Genomic DNA, 16,082 nt, shown 5'->3' on the forward strand with positions numbered 1-16,082 from the left:
GCACACACAGACACACTTGGCATGTGACCAGCGCCTCTCCTTTTCAGTCGTTATGAGGACGCCCATGGTAAGGATTACAGTAACCCCAGGTCTGTCCTCGTAGGTGAGCTCCCCACTGGGCCATCTGGGCCTCAGTAATAATGTGATCAGGACTCACTGGCTAACTGGCGCCTCCTACAGGCGGACTGACTCGTTCATTTGCCACAAGACAAAGACATCCATCATCATTTCAAGTCCATACTGACACAAAATCTGAAGAAGATATCAGTGGTGAGAATAAGATGTAAATAAAAAGAATAGAGGATTTCAATCAGGGTGCCTCTGTAGTCACAACTTACGCTATATGTGTACCCCCTGCTCTCTCTGCTGGCACACTGGCATTTATCGATTGTTCAGTCTGTCTGTGTCTCGCTTGTTCTCAACGTGTCTCTCCTGTTCTTCTCTCTCGTAGCCAATAGGCGTTGGGGTTCCTGGTGCTAAAGACAGAGGCATTGGACAGTACATTCATTCTCAGTGAGTGAGGCCCTCTCTGTGCTGCAGTGGAGGGCTTCACACACTCCGCTAGTCTGGTGAGTAGGAGCTCTGTGAGTCACTGTAATGACAGACTGTGTGTTATTGTAAGTGTATGGTAACACTACATACTGCTGTTCTATATACAGTTAAAATGATTGTTCTCTCTTATTATCTTGTACTCTGAGTCTCAGCTACAGCCAATACTTTGAATGGGCTGAATAGAAATGGTAGTGTCGTCACTTTTTAGGGTTATCTGTCAAACTCTGTTGTTGCAGTGAGAAGTCATTTGACCACAAGTCCAACCTAAATACCACAATATGTGAAAAGAATACTTTATAACGATAACAAAGTGATTTTAATTCTATTTGTCAATTAACGCGATGATAGGCTATAGATAATATGTTGTTCTGTATGAAAGCATGTGAGTAAGCGACATGTTGCCTCTGCAGGCTGGATGCATCACGCAGTAGAGCAGTTTGGCGGGCGTGGCACACGGGACTCCTTCCCTCTGGACGGACTCAACCGGGGACCATGGGCTCCCGTGGGCGGCCGCGCCTGGCAGCCACCTGCGAGGTCAGTCCTCATGACAACACAAACTTTGCTGTGCCCCGTTGTTACCTTTAATCCATCAGCCTAAACCTGTGATTAAGTTTTACAGCAACACTGAAATAAAATCTTAAACGTACTTAACAATCTCGGGAGATGTTCTCTGACTGGAGTGTGTGTGCTGTTTCTCATCAGGTGTTCGCCTGGAATGAACCAACACCAGCTCCTTTCCCATCTACCTCCTGGTCCTATGGGCGGACTCAACCATCCCAGTAAATTATTTGGAAATGGGTAAGTCATGCACAAAAACATCAGGCATTTAGAAAGCAGCATGGGGGTAGTTCATCTACAGAAAACCTATGATAAAGCAAGTGTTAGGTGCCATTTAGATTTGATTTCTTTCTGTTTAACAAACGTTCTCTATCCAGGCCAATGCGTGGAGGTGAGAAGCTTGAGCTTCCCCAGCAAATGGTACCAGGTGTGCAGAGGGAGCAGCAGAGGCCTCCTCATCATCATCTTCACGGTCCACCCCCCCACAGAGCGTGGGAGCAACTAGGTCAGCTGTATGATTCCCACCTCCCTCCTCAAGGACATCCTGGCGTGCCACTGCCAAATGAGCACTCACTTCGCCTCCATAATGGCGGCTATGCAGGCAGCAGCGGCCCACCCCCCATCCCCCACCTAGCCCCCAACACCCATCTAGCCCCCAGCAGGCCAAACCAACAGCTGAAGGTGAGTGACAGTGCCGCAGGTGATAATGTATGGTTAATGTATTTTTTAAATCAAATTGTAAAATAATAAAGCCACTGTCCTTTGTCCGGGGTTCTGCTTTTGGACTATCCTTAATTTGTTTCCAATAAATTGGTGAAATTCTTAGATCATTGAAACAATTCTTATTTGTTTTGTAATCCAAATGTGCTGCATAAACACGTTTGTCATGAGCAGAAACTTTATCTGGAAAAAACATAAGAAAAGCGGCTCTTTGATCCGTCTCCAGCCACTTCCACAACAGACTTAATCAAACTGTAATTATGAAGGAAATGTCTCCAACAGTTGTGTTTGTGTGTGCTTTAGTTTGGGGGTCCTCAGGAGCAGCATGTTCCCCGGGGTCCACCACTGCTGGGAGAAGAGATGTGGGCTCAGGTGCACCAGGTAGGAGCTATTTAATTGGCTATGATCATGTTTCATCATCAGTCCTCCATACACACATGCATACCTACAGCAATCGGTGTTGTCGCGGTCATATCTGATGCAGCCAGACAGATGAAAGCCATACACTTTCTCTGTCCACAGCAGAGGGGCTACCCAGGGAAGATGCTCGGGGGTCAGCTGAAGAGACCGGGCCCTCCATTGGGAGAGCACTCTGTCATCCAGCACACTCCTCCACCCCCCATGCACCCGTCCTCCCGCCCAGCTGCAGAGGACTGTCCCAGTCCCAACAAACGGACAAAGAGTTCAGATCAGGTATGAATCCAGAGCAAACAGTATTTTCATCTGTTGGACCAAAACAACTGGATCTCAAAAACCTCAATTCTTTCCTAAAATGTTATTTGATTGGTAAACATTGTAATGTTCCACTATCTTTGCAGGTATCCCACCCCGGGCTGCAGCGTTTCCCTGTGCCAGGCCAGTCTTTGTTATCTCAGCACCAGTCTTCAGCCCACCACCTCCCTCCAAAAGCTGCCTTCTGGAACCCCCTTCACAAAAACAGCAGCACTCCCTGGCAGCCCCAGATGTCTGAACGCAAACATCCACAATCACAGGACTTCCAGCTCCGAACAGTAAGAGAAAGTCCCTTCATTAGCTATATGCTACCAGGAGCCAGAGGTTAATATTTGACTATTGACCACAGCCAATAGGAAGACTTTTATTGGGCTGGGTGGTGCCATAAAAATGTATTGATTCTGTTGGCTGTCTGAGCCTGACAGGGTATTGTTTGCTGGGCTGTAAATCACACCATGCCCAAAATTGATTTCCCTCTCTTTTGTTAAAAGCAGCACTGAACCTTGTTAGTCTTTATTACTCCAATGATTGTTGCTTTGCTCCTCAGGAAAACAACAAACAAGGAATGGGTAGCTACGCCCAGAAGTCCTCCCCTGCCTCCACCGCTTCAAACCTCTCGCCTCCACAAAACTCCACCCTGGGAAGCTACAACCAGGGATTTGCCCCTCAGCTCCAGAAAGACGCATTCCAACCTCTGGCTGTAAACCAGCAGTCTCCTCACTCCTCCTACCCCAGCCCAAGCTCCAAACTGGGGCTCCTGGGTCCTCACAGCCAGAGAGGCCCTCTCATCGGGGGCCAAGGTGGTAGCCAAGCTACCTCTCACACGGCATGCACCCCAACCAGGGGAGACAGAGATCAACACCCACACGCCCAATCATCACCAGCAAACCCGCCTGCCACCACCAGCAGCAGTGTGCCTTACAGCCACTTCCAGCCTCACCCAGGGCTGGGGCACAAGGGTCCTCCTCCCGCCAGCAGCACCTCAGTACCTCAGCACCTGCAGAGTGGGCCCCATGAGGCCTGGAGATACCAGAGCAGGCCCAGCAGTCACTCCCTCGTGAGTATAAAGCCCCTTCCCACTCAAAAAAACAACCCAGCTGGCTTGTGTCTAAAGTGTGGGTTGCATTCAAAAGCTATTGTGATTTTCAGGACAAATTACTCTGCAGCAGTCACGTTCAGATATGGGTTTCAGCTCCGATCAGCAGTGATGGAAACATGACATCCTGTGGATATGTTAGTTTTCATTAAGCTCATATAAAACATGTTTAATGTCAGTTGGTTCTTCTGCAGTTATCAGTGCTGTAGTCTTTTCATATGGAGCAGCAGATGTTTTATTCTGTTATAATTAATAATAATAATAAATTGTTCTGTATGTGTTTCTTCAGGAGTCGGGCATCTACAGGCCTCCAGGACTGCTACCTCAGCGCCAGCAGAGCCACAATCAGCTGGTGGACAGTCGGGGTCCTACACAGCATCAACATCATGTCCTCCCCCCTCTACCCCTAACCAACTCCACCCGGACACCTGTCATCACCGCCAACCTTCCCACACCCAAGTCATCGTGCTCCATCGGTGGTTACGGCAACAACAGGAGCTCTACTGGTGTAACCATGGCTGCTGTGTCCACGGTGACTACATCACCCCCTGCTGGTTGCCCTGTGAACAATGGCAGCAGTAACAGCAGCTGGCAGAGAGGAAGAGAGCCAGCACCCCTTACCTCCACCCGTGGCATCCCTGGCCCCACCCCTCAGCTGGATGCTCTGCTGCAGCCAGGATGCCAGAGAGGCCAAGCTGCCCCCGGCAACCAGCCTTACCATCAACAGGGACCCAACAGCACCCGGCCACTGAAGGGGAAGACGTCGTATTACGCTCAGGCAGAACTGGAGAACCCTCCATTTCCTTCTTCATCCTCCTCTCTGTTCTCCTCAGGACACCAGAGGACAGGGGACAGTGTGATCACAAGCAGACTTTCACATCCTCTTCCAAGCTCTCCTCACACGTACCGCTCCACGGCAGCTCAGCCCTCCCACTCCAGACCGGCTCATCAGACACAGTATGCCCTGCCTCAGGCGTACCCCCAGCCCCAGCTCCCTCCCCCCGCTCCGATCTCTGTCCCTCAGTCCATCGAAGAGGCTCTAGACAAGCTTGATGCAGAGCTGGAGGGTCACATGCAAGCTGAAGAGAGGAGGAGCAGGGACAGAGAGGATCAAGTGCGAAAACTGAGAGAAGAGGAGAGGCGGAAGAAAGAATGGGAAATAAGACAAAAGCGGGACGAGGAGAGAAAGAGGAAAGAGGAAGAGGAGAGGAAGCAGAGAGACCATGATAGACAAGAGGAGGAGAGGAGAAGGAGAGAGTGGGAGAGACAGGAGCAAGAGAGGAAAAGGAGGCAAGATGAAGAGAGGAGGAAGAGAGAATCTGAGATGCTCGAGGAGGAGAGGAAGAGGAGAGAGTGGGAGAGGCAGGAAGAGGAGAGGAAAAAGAGAGAGTGGGAGAAAAAGGAGCAAGAAAAGGAGAGGAAAGAGTGGGAGAGGCAAGAGGAGGAGAGGAAGAGGAGAGAAGCAGAGAAGCAGGAGCAAAAGAAGAGAGAACTGGAGAGGCGGGATGAAGAAACTAAAAAACAAAGGGAGAGGAAAGAGGAAGAGGAGGAGGAGAGGAGGAGGAGGAGGAGGAGGAGGGAGGAGGAACTGAGCGGTGCAAAAGGCAAAGAGCAGACTGCAATTGAGAATCTGGAGAGACTGCTTTCCGGCAACAATTGTTCAACACCCCCTCCTTCTCGTCTCTCTTCTGTTACTGCTCCTCCCTCAGGTGCCTCTCCCCCCAGTGCCCAGACTTCCCCCCCTTACCCCTGGCTCAGCCGTGGGGGTGTGCTCCCCGCACCACCAGCACTGACACCCCCCACCATCACTCCAGTAGAAAGGCTGCGGCCGCCCCCTCTTACACCTCAGACGGAGTATGCCAGAGAGAAGCAGAGGCAGAGGGAGATGTGGAGCAACAATAGCGGAACGACATTCAGTCCCTCATCAACACACAATACCTCAGGGATGATGTACCCCCACAAGCCCCCGGCTATGCAAGCCGCGCCCAACCAATCCAAAGACTCCGTCAGGGAGCGAGAGAGCAGCGTACCCTCTCTCCCCGCCTTGGCCCTCCGAGAACCCCCCAAACTCTATCAGGCCTTTCCCAGAGAAAACCTCCCCCCGCCTCTATCCTCCAGCTCCATGAAGGGAATGCTCAACAAGCCTGTGGCAGGAAGTGGTTTGGAAACAGGCACAGACTCTGCCCAGTTTGAGGAGGAGCCCTCCGAGATGTCCACGCTGCTCCCTGATGGTCTGGCCAACATAATGGCCATGCTGGATGAATCCATCCAAAAGGAAGAGGAGATGTATAACAGCGAAAAGACAGGGTCCACAGGTCTTCTTGACAACTTTAATCCTAGTGTCCAGCCTATCAAGAGCTACCTGTGTGCCCCAGACCTCATTCCAGCATTGAAGCACCAGCCCAACCAGGAAGACTTTGGATCAAATCCGCACGCTAGCCCCCCCGTGCTCAGTCGCCAAGGCTCTCTGGCTTCCCCTTGCAGCCGGACGTCTTCTCTGAACGAGGAGGATGAGGATTGCCATAAACCTTCACATGTCCCTCTGAACCATAAGCGGTCAGCGGACACGGGAGTGGGGAACACCAACTACCGCCACAGTGACCTGGCTAAACTATATGGCCTTCCTGAGCAGATTAAAAGTGAGGCTGATGAGGAGGAGGATGAAGAAGAGTCTGAGACACCATCTTGTTCTCCACCACCTCAAAGACCCCACCTCCATCAAACTGGTGTAAACAGCATGTTCAAATCCCTAGCAACAGTCCTAGAGAGTCAGAAGTATGCTTACCGTGGTGGGCCTTTTGGGAGACCACCTCCCTCGGCTCTGCTCGGGGTCAAATATTCCTCTTCACTGTCGCTGGGCCCGGATATCTGTCGCCAGCAGCAAGGCAGCTCTCCCACTTCAGATCCAAACAATCCACCATTCAGTCCCGCTGTCCCACCTCTGAAGTCCTCCCCCCCTCCACTAGAAGACAAGAAACTCAAAATAGAGGACGCTGATGTCTGGAGAGATGACGGCGGTTCAACAGAAGACAGAATGAACTCCAACAAAAAGGAGAGTATTTCTATCATAAACCCCATCAAGGTGGTCAAGAAGGAGCGGCAGCTGACGACCATCTCCGAGTCTTCTCTGGCTGAGTTGGGCAAAAGCTGCGAGGTCATGCTTAGTCGACAGTCACTTCCTAACAAGAACTCTGTGGATAAATCCGATAGCCAAGTGAAAGTGGAGGACAGACACAAACCTGAGAAAGTGAAAGAACGCAGAGACAGGCACAGGGAGAAAGAGAAGAAGAGGAAGCACGGCCACAGTAGCAGCAGGAAGCATGAAGACAGGAAAGAAAAGAAGAAGCATAGAGAAAAGAGAGAGGAGATGGCCTTGTCATCTTCTTCATCATCGTCATCCTCCACTCATTGCAGCTCCAGCCACAAGCGTCACAAGGATGGCAAGAAGGAAAAGAAGGACCGCAGAATTCTCGGCGACCTCAACCTCCAGAGCAAGGACGGCTCTGAGAAGAATCTGGATCATTATGACACAGAAAGAACAAAAGCTGACGGAGCGTCCGGCACCGGCTCCGCCAGTGAAGGAGAGGGTCCTGAAAGGTCTTCTGAGGACAGAAAAGACTCTGAATCTGGTTCTTCACTGGGTTCAACAGACTTCTTGAAACTGAAGGCGCTGTCAGACGGGCCGCCCAAAGAGCTGAAGATCCGCCTCATCAAGGTGGAGAGCGGGGACAGGGAGACGTTCATGGCCTCTGAGGTGGAGGAGAAGAGGATCCCACTGGAGGAAATCACCATTAAGAACAGTGCCAGTGAGATCATCAGGTCCTGCAAGTAAGTGCACTTTAGGCTGTTCTCATGCCTGGTCAAACCATACCGTTATTATTTAGGAGGGTTTTTTCTTCTTCATTCTTATATAAAATCTTGTCCACTCGAGCTGTTTTTATTGAATCTCCTTACACATTGAAATGCCAATTCACAGTTGAAGCACGAGAGGGCAGACTCGACCTCACACACATGATAGTGTTGGATAATCCAGTATGCTCCGTAGCGCATTTTATATGGTGCATGTATGTGTACGTGGATAATGTACAAGATGCTTCATTTGTGACCACACTGGTGCACAAAATGTCACCTGTGTTTGTGCAAAAATAGCTTTTGCAACACTATTTTCTAATGATCCAAAAACAGATTTGACCTGTGTTTGTGTTGACTACGTCTCTAAATGACCCACCTGTAAGATATTTCTATGAATTAAAGTAAGGCAAAAGCAGTATGTGTTTAGCAAAGAAGGTTGGCCCATCAGGCAGCTTATGTGCACTGTGTGGGAAGGAATGTTTTGTATCTTCATGGTCTCTATTTTCTGTTGCAGGGGAGCCAGAGTGAAAGACAAGTTCCGGGAGTCCTTTCTTCTCCCAGCCTTCTCTGTGAAGCCCGTCATGCCAGACGAACCCATCCCCAGAGAGAAGCTCAACCCTCCTACACCCAGCATCTATGTACGTAAACAAGCATTCCTTCAGTGTGTGTGTGTGTGTGTGTGTGTGTGTGGTGATTCATTGTGCATGGAGACGCATTTTCCAGTAGCTGTTTTTGTTGTGTATTGATCTGACTTTTCTTCTCTGTAGTTGGAGAGTAAGAGGGACGCCTTCTCCCCTGTGCTGCTGCAGTTTTGTACTGACCCCAAGAATCCTGTTACTGTCGTCAGAGGCCTGGCTGGATCCCTACGACTTAGTAAGTTAACTCTTGTGCAACTGTGAATGAATTTAATTTATTGCAATACTTTGAACCTCAAGTGACAGACAGATATATATATTTGCATCAATTGGCTGTTATGTGCCTAATATTCCCTGTCATTATCTTTAGACCTGGGCCTGTTTTCTACAAAGTCACTGGTTGAAGCCAATGCAGAGCAGTCGGTGGAGGTGAGGACTCAGGTGCAGCAGCCCGCTGATGAGAACTGGGACCCCAGTGGGACGGGTCAGACATGGCCCTGCGAGAGCAGCCGCTCCCATACCACCATCGCCAAATATGCCCAGTACCAGGCATCCAGCTTCCAAGAGAGTCTTCAGGAGGAGAAAGGCAGCGATGACGAGGATGATGAAGATGAGAAGGAGAAGCAGCCATCCACAAGCTCTGATGCTCCGAGCAAGGACATCTCTAAAGAAAGCAGCAGGTAGGGAGTTAAGAGACCATAAAGTGGACAGAAACACTCAAGTGATTTGTAACTTCTAGTAATACTTCATGTGTTATTTTTCCTCAGTGCTGAGCAGAAAGCAGTCGGGAAGATTATAAAGTTTGGCACCAACATTGACCTCTCAGATCCCAAGAGGTGAGCACATATAAGCTACCATTACATAAGATTCCAAAGCTGTTAAAGAGCAACTTGCAGGTTTTTTTTATACTAGATTTATGCTTAACCTTACCTGAAAATTACAATTAAAAAAAGTGAATGCAGGATTTGATATGTTTTACGAGACATAAGGGCAGGAATTCAGAGGGAAAGGAGCCGTTTTGAGCTCTGCTACGAAAAACTGTTTTTTTTACGTCATATGGGGGAGCAACTTTCTCGGACTCAGCTGAGGCCTATCAAACAAAATGTTTATCAGGAAATCGTATTAAATCTCTCCCCCCCCCCCCCCCCCCCCCCTTCGCTCCCCCCTCTCTCTCCCCTCCGTTACACAGCACCGTAAGACGTAGTGTGGAGTTGCATTAGGTAACGCGAGATACGGCTGATACTTGCGCATTAGTTTCTGTTATGGATCAGTATCAACAGTCCTGCCAGTAATATTACTATATTATCAATGCTACTTTAGTTATAGCCTGATATATGATAGCTAACTTTACAATGTTGTGATGTGACTGACGTTAGCTAACATTAACTGTAGCTAACGCCGGTCACTCACCAAGACGGCTGCCCTGTTCTCCACTGGTTCTCCTCTCACCACAGCTCCATTTCTCTCCGATGGCCGTTATTTCTTCTAATCCTTGGCTGCTCCTGGTCTCTTGGCCGCCTAGCAGGCTCATAATTATATGGTTGTGGTCCGTCATATGCATATGAATATACATTTTCAACCTCAAAACTAGCATTGTGAACCATGTTTATTAATACGTTAGACCGACCGCTCTCCCTCATGTGACGTCAAACGCGGGTGGTCTTTTTTATGCAGAAGTAAAAATGTCTTACAAAAACAACGCCAGATGTCACTGTATTTATGTAGGCCTATATCTTTTTGAAAATCTAGTGTATACATAATTTTCCGACACATTTAGTCACTGGTGTCTATAACCTGCAAGTTGCTCTTTAAGTACCTTAGCACAAATGAAATTGCCCTCCAGTTGGACCAGTTCTAACCTGCTGTCTCTGTTCAGGTGGAAGCCCCAGCTTCAGGAGTTGCAGAAGCTGCCAGCATTTATGCGTGTAGCATCCAGCGGAAATATGCTGAGTCATGTTGGACACACCATACTCGGGATGAACACAGTCCAGCTCTACATGAAGGTCCCAGGGAGCCGGACGCCAGGTAACCCTTTATAATGGGATAGAATACTTTTTTCTTATTAAAGGTGGGGTAGGTATTCCATGGAATGCTCTTAACATCCCGATAGCAATGAATATCTGAAGTGCTTTGACAAAAAATCCATAACAAAGTTCATCTGTAGAAGCCGTAATACTGTAAAAAGTACACCCGGCTAAACGGATTGGATGGCCTACCTGCCTGTCAGCCTTCCATCGGGGAACAAACTTATCTCGTGCTCTCATTGGTCATGTGCGCGTTCGTGTGTGTTGGAGGAGGGGCTCTAAGGAAGTGGCAGATTTTCTCCGGTTGTGTATTTTCAAATTCTAGCGATCTTGAGCCGGTTTCTCAAACTTACCTACCCCACCTTTAAAAAAAATTATAAATCACAATGTCGTTACTGATTTAAGATTTACAAAATGAGAAATACCATTATGTATGACAGAAGATATCGTGTGCTTAATCAACAGGTCACCAGGAGAACAATAACTTTTGCTCGGTGAACATCAACATCGGCCCTGGAGACTGCGAGTGGTTCACTGTCCATGAGAACTACTGGCAGTCCATCAATGACTTCTGTGCAAAGTGAGTAGATGCACATCCGGCTCACATAGTTCACTTAGTGCAAATGCTGCTCGTTAAACACATACATCACAGTCCTAACACAACTTTCCCTCCAGGCATGGCGTGGACTACCTGACAGGGTCCTGGTGGCCGGTGCTGGAGGACCTCTACAAAGCCAACATCCCCGTGTACCGCTTCATCCAGCGGCCGGGGGACTTGGTGTGGATAAACGCTGGAACTGTTCACTGGGTGCAGGCCGTGGGCTGGTGCAACAACATCGCCTGGAACGTCGGACCCCTCAATGGTAAGGAGTGCAACTTGCACTTGGCAAATACAACAATAGTAAGAACATTTTTGTAAGACTGAAATGTGTTCAACATGTCATGTATCTGCAGCTTACCAGTACCAGCTGGCCCTGGAGCGGTTTGAGTGGAACGAAGTAAAGAAAGTCAAATCCATCGTCCCCATGATTCATGTGTCCTGGAACGCAGCCCGCACTGTCAAGATAACCGACCCTGACACCTTCAAGTTGGTCAAGTGAGTTTACACTGTGGTCACATTCCAGCAAAAAAAGAGATGGATAATAATATATCCCTAGGTTAAAATTCAACAGCACAAGTCCACAATCAACATGACCACTAACCTTGAATAAGATAAGATGGACCTTTATTAATCCCCGTGGGGAAATTCAGTAGTTCTAACGGCACAAATTAATCAAATCAAAAATCAAATCAAAGATACAAATAAAAATGATGAAAAATCATGGAATAAGAACATTTTTTTTTTTTAAAAGAGCATATTATATACATATTGGGTCATATGAAGTAAGAAATGAATTCAAATGAAAATGAACATATATATACATATTGGGTCATATTTAGGGATGGGGACCGAGCCCCGGTATTAAAGGGGCCCCAGGCTAAATCATTAAAGACCGTGGTACCGTTAAGCTTCGGCGTTATCTGTCTTTTTATCGGTACTGGAGACATGTAAAAAATACATGTCATATGTATTATTGCTACATAAACATTATATTGCAGTTTTAGTTTCTAATATGCAATAAGACTACAAAATGCATCCATGACGTATTTTTGATCTTTCTAATCCAGACGAGAGATCTCTCTCCCCCGTCTGTGTGTGAGGGGGCGGGGCAGTTTACACGCACTCGACGGAGAACTAAGCGCTCCAAGTTGTTAAATGTTACGATGTGAACAATGCTCGTTGCCAAAAGTGTTTAGCATGTAATGGCGGTAACAAAAGCAATTTGTTTAAACATCTTGCAAAAGTGCACCACATTGATTCAGGCGGAGAAGTGCACCGTTTTCCACTGTCTTTCTAGTAGCTCTGTCCAGATGTATACCTTCATCTTCCTCCAGAAGAACCGTTAGGCCTTTTGCAGCATACCTGTATGCCCCACCTGTGTTGCTCTGTACCACTGTATTTATGCAGTAAATACTTGTTTTTTGTTTGTTATTTATAGTTCTATAAGATCACATTATTTACAATTTGTTTCATTAATTTACCTTTTTGAGTACCGTTAAAGGACCGATCAAAGTAGTAGTACCGTGAAACCCTTAACGATACCCATCCCCTATACATATTAGACATATTAACATGGATGTGTGGAAACAGTGTGCATTTCTGTCCAGTAATTGTGTCAAATGAAGCAGATGTCACATTACATACATAGAATGTGAATGCTAAACTTTATATTAATATCTTACCTTCCTACCAGACACTGCCTACTGCAGTCCATGAAGCACATCCAGATCCTGCGTGACCAGCTGGTGGTCTTAGGAAAGAAGATTTCCTATCAGAGTCGGGTCAAGGACGAGCCCGCCTACTACTGCAACGAATGTGACGTGAGTAGCCTGTTCTATTACAGACATGCACTACATACACATGACCTTACTCTTCATCATATACACGGGATGCTATGGAGCTATTGACTCCAGCCAATGTTGATGAAGATGTACTTCATATGAAAACCCATCAGTATCACACAATGACCATAAGGTTAAAATACCTCAAACTGAACAAAACAATTATCTATTTTCTGTTACAGTTGGAGGTATTCGATTTGTTGTTTGTGACAAGTGAGAGCAACAGCCGAAAGACATATGTGGTCCACTGTGAGGAGTGCGCACGTCAGCGTAGCCCAAACCTGAACAATGTGGTGGTGCTGGAGCAGTACCGCATGGAGGAGCTCATGACCACATACGACTCCTTTAACCTGGTAAGTGCACCGCTATTCTGTTTTCCTTCGGTCTTTTGTTCAGGGTTTGATAGTTGCCATTTATTCATTTCTGACATGAAAACAATAAAGCTTATAGTGTGTTGTGTGTGTTTCTCCCCAGGCCTCCTCCCGGTGACAGAGATCATCTCCTGCGTCTCCTCAGCCATAACCAAAACTCCTGCAAGCCAGGAAAAAAGACACAGGTTCACTTTGGTTTTCAACTTACCCTTTCATTTTTGCTACTACTTGCCGAACAGCCAGTTGAATACGTTTACTCATCATTACTGTTTACAAAAAGAAAATACCAAGCCGCCAATAAATACCAGTTTACTCTCAGATGGTGCTTTGAGCCAGACGCCCTGGTCACATAGGAATCCAGGGGGCAGGTGGTGCTGCCGGTGAACAAACTGCAGAGGGTCGTTGGTGCATTTCTGTTGTATTGAATACTGACATTTGTACATGCTGTTTGCAATTTTTGTGGGGTGCTGTCTTTTTTAAAATAATTTATTGTTTTGTTGTTTTCTAAAACTAGATCAGCCTAGATATATACCACATTGGCCTTGTATTTAGAAAAGAGAGAAAATGACAAATACTAATAATAAAGATAAAGATATGAACATTTTTCTAAAGCATTAAGAATTTAAAAAAATACAAATGTTTGGAGTGCTTCAAAACATACGGGTTTTAACGACTTTCGTTGTTTTGGGGGGGGATTTCATTTTGTCTTTCAGATTCTTGTATGTAATGTAAATCTTGTGTTTGTATTTCCTCAATCACTTGTCAGGTCTTTTTTTATTTCTGTATGGATACTCTTTGAAGGAAGACAAAACTCATTACCATCTGGTGTTGTGTGTTTTACTTCTGATTGTTTTGGTCCAATTTGCAGACTTTGGATTCATTTACTTTTTTGGCATTGTACATTTAATTTAAAATGTTTTCTCTATTTATTGGATATTAATGTTCTCCCTTTTTAATAGGGTTGTACAAGGTTGCGATTTTTGTTTCTTCTTATTTTTTGATAGTGACCGATTGCTCTGTAAGAATTGAAACGTGGGGGTTGTGTGTCCACAGGAGTGGAGGTTGCTGTTGTCTGGTGCTTGCCTCTATTGACTCCTGGTATATATTATATAATATCTTTATCCTGAAAATAACACCACCTTTCCAGTAGACGATAGGCACACTGCTCACGTAGAGAAGATGACTAATGGAATGCTGTGTTTGTATGCTCATTGAGGAAAAACAGTTTTTTCCAAATTGTTTTTAGAAATGGTAATTTTTTGTTTTCATTATGTAGGGGGCTTTTAGACAAGATTTTATGATATTATATGTTGAATATGATAACGGGATAGATGGTGCTAAATGTTCAATTTGAACAATTCTTTTTCTGTTTATCTTCTTAAAATGAGAATTCTATTTTTACTGTTGCAATATTACCTTTTCTTCTCTTTGTGGTCATTTATTTATAACTGCACTGTTTAGAGAATTCACAGACACACACACCAAACTGAGCCAGACATGTCTTAAACACTTGTGAATTTGTGTGACATTAAAATGACAATTAATAAAAAATGCTTTTTGATAAATCCAGAAATGATTGGGGCCGTCTTTTGTTATCAAATTGCTTATCACAATACCTGGAGGGGAAATGTGCGTAGTTACAGCAGGAAACAGAGCCACAGACAGCTTAATGTTACATCATTTTCAAAATGCAGCTCTTACAGGGCTGTGCTGGTTGTATAGTCTGACCGCTGCAGACGGAAGGAAGGACCTGCGGATCTCTCCGTGAGACAGCGGGGGTGGAGCTGCACAGAGGACAGGGTGTCCTGGAGGGACACATTGTCCAGCAAGGAGGACAGCTTGGCTGCCATTCTCCTGTCTCCCTCCACAGTGTCCAGAGGACTCCCCAGGACAGAGCTGGCCTTCCTTACCAGTCTGTTCAGCTGCCCCAGCAGGCCACACCATAGAAAATGGCTGATGCCACAACAGAGTCATACAATGTCATTCTCATGAATAAGTTAGTCAGTGTTCCTCCTTTGGCATCAGCAGAAACAAAGACAAACTAGAGTGAATTGTATGATTATTTCTTATTCAGTGTATATAAAAATAGCTGTGATTTACCACATTGTGTCCTACAGAAAAGCTGATTGGGATGATGGCATTAGAGAGCAAAACACAAGGCACTGAGGATCTGGTCTACAGCTAAAGCACCGTGCTGTGGCCTTTAGACGTGCTTTCAAAATCACACAAAGGATAATAAAGCCTTTTTGTAACTTATAGGCTACAAAGTTGGACTCGCCATTCTGCCCACAGTTATGGCGGAAGAGCAGGCGGTCTTATCCCCTGACCTGGGATGGCACAACATAGTATTTCATCTTGAAAATATCAGAAAGAAAACATATATACATTTTAAACAGAGGTAATAGACTTTTCTTTGGTGCAGTTAAAAGAAACAAATATAGAATATCAAAATGATTACAATTGAATGAAACAATAAAATGAGAAATGATACCCAGGCCGAGTTACAGATCATTGGAAGGTCACTGTATCCTCAGGCACAGCTCCGGGCCAGAAGGACTGGACAGACTCAAGGAAATCCTGCTTCAATCCACGCCAGAAGTCTAGTCTCCGTCTACCTGCTGCACAGTGCTGCGGTCTTATGTAACATGTAATCATGTTGAACAATACGAAGTGACTATCTAATCTGTAATGACAAATTCCCCAAAGGGGACTTCATGCATCTCCTGATAGCAGTGAAGCAACACCAAGACTGCTATGCCAACAGGGAAATAATACATTACAAAAAGCTTTGGTGACTGCTAAGATGAACGACCATACCATCCTCAAAAAGTACCCATCGTGTAAATTGTAAAAATACTCACAGACAACAAACACACCAATCAGTATGGACACCTTCCATCACTAGTGGACGGCCTTCTATCCCATCTGAGCCATAGCTGCCCATACAAAGTCTCTTCAGTCAATTTCAGCAGGATCAAAACTAAATCTTTATATTATATTTGATATAGCCTAAAATGAACTAATGTAGTTTTGACAAGTCCTAACTTCAGGTTGTTTTCAAAGCAGAAAGGTGACGTAGCGCTCAGCTGCACAATTAATC

General features: G+C 46.1%; 1 protein-coding gene across 1 annotated transcript in view; it reads left to right on the plus strand.

Annotated features, from left to right (window-relative positions):
- kdm6ba (lysine (K)-specific demethylase 6B, a) overlaps positions 1-14,545 on the plus strand; it is a 110,062-nt gene extending 95,517 nt beyond the window's left edge. The window contains exons 7-26 of the mRNA XM_034105624.2: positions 452-569; positions 963-1,086; positions 1,255-1,350; positions 1,488-1,791; positions 2,134-2,211; positions 2,353-2,523; positions 2,649-2,840; positions 3,110-3,619; positions 3,948-7,486; positions 8,025-8,148; positions 8,278-8,383; positions 8,516-8,825; positions 8,913-8,981; positions 10,022-10,170; positions 10,635-10,749; positions 10,845-11,032; positions 11,124-11,265; positions 12,464-12,590; positions 12,794-12,964; positions 13,086-14,545. Of these exons, the coding sequence (XP_033961515.1) occupies positions 968-1,086; positions 1,255-1,350; positions 1,488-1,791; positions 2,134-2,211; positions 2,353-2,523; positions 2,649-2,840; positions 3,110-3,619; positions 3,948-7,486; positions 8,025-8,148; positions 8,278-8,383; positions 8,516-8,825; positions 8,913-8,981; positions 10,022-10,170; positions 10,635-10,749; positions 10,845-11,032; positions 11,124-11,265; positions 12,464-12,590; positions 12,794-12,964; positions 13,086-13,100 (6,525 nt within the window). The 5' untranslated portion in view covers positions 452-569; positions 963-967 and the 3' untranslated portion in view covers positions 13,101-14,545. The remainder of the gene's footprint in view (positions 1-451; positions 570-962; positions 1,087-1,254; positions 1,351-1,487; positions 1,792-2,133; positions 2,212-2,352; positions 2,524-2,648; positions 2,841-3,109; positions 3,620-3,947; positions 7,487-8,024; positions 8,149-8,277; positions 8,384-8,515; positions 8,826-8,912; positions 8,982-10,021; positions 10,171-10,634; positions 10,750-10,844; positions 11,033-11,123; positions 11,266-12,463; positions 12,591-12,793; positions 12,965-13,085) is intronic.
- The last annotated feature ends 1,537 nt before the right edge of the window (positions 14,546-16,082 follow it).

The sequence above is a fragment of the Pseudochaenichthys georgianus genome, chromosome 18 (genome assembly GCF_902827115.2).
Source record: "Pseudochaenichthys georgianus chromosome 18, fPseGeo1.2, whole genome shotgun sequence".
NCBI classification, from domain to species: domain Eukaryota; kingdom Metazoa; phylum Chordata; class Actinopteri; order Perciformes; family Channichthyidae; genus Pseudochaenichthys; species Pseudochaenichthys georgianus.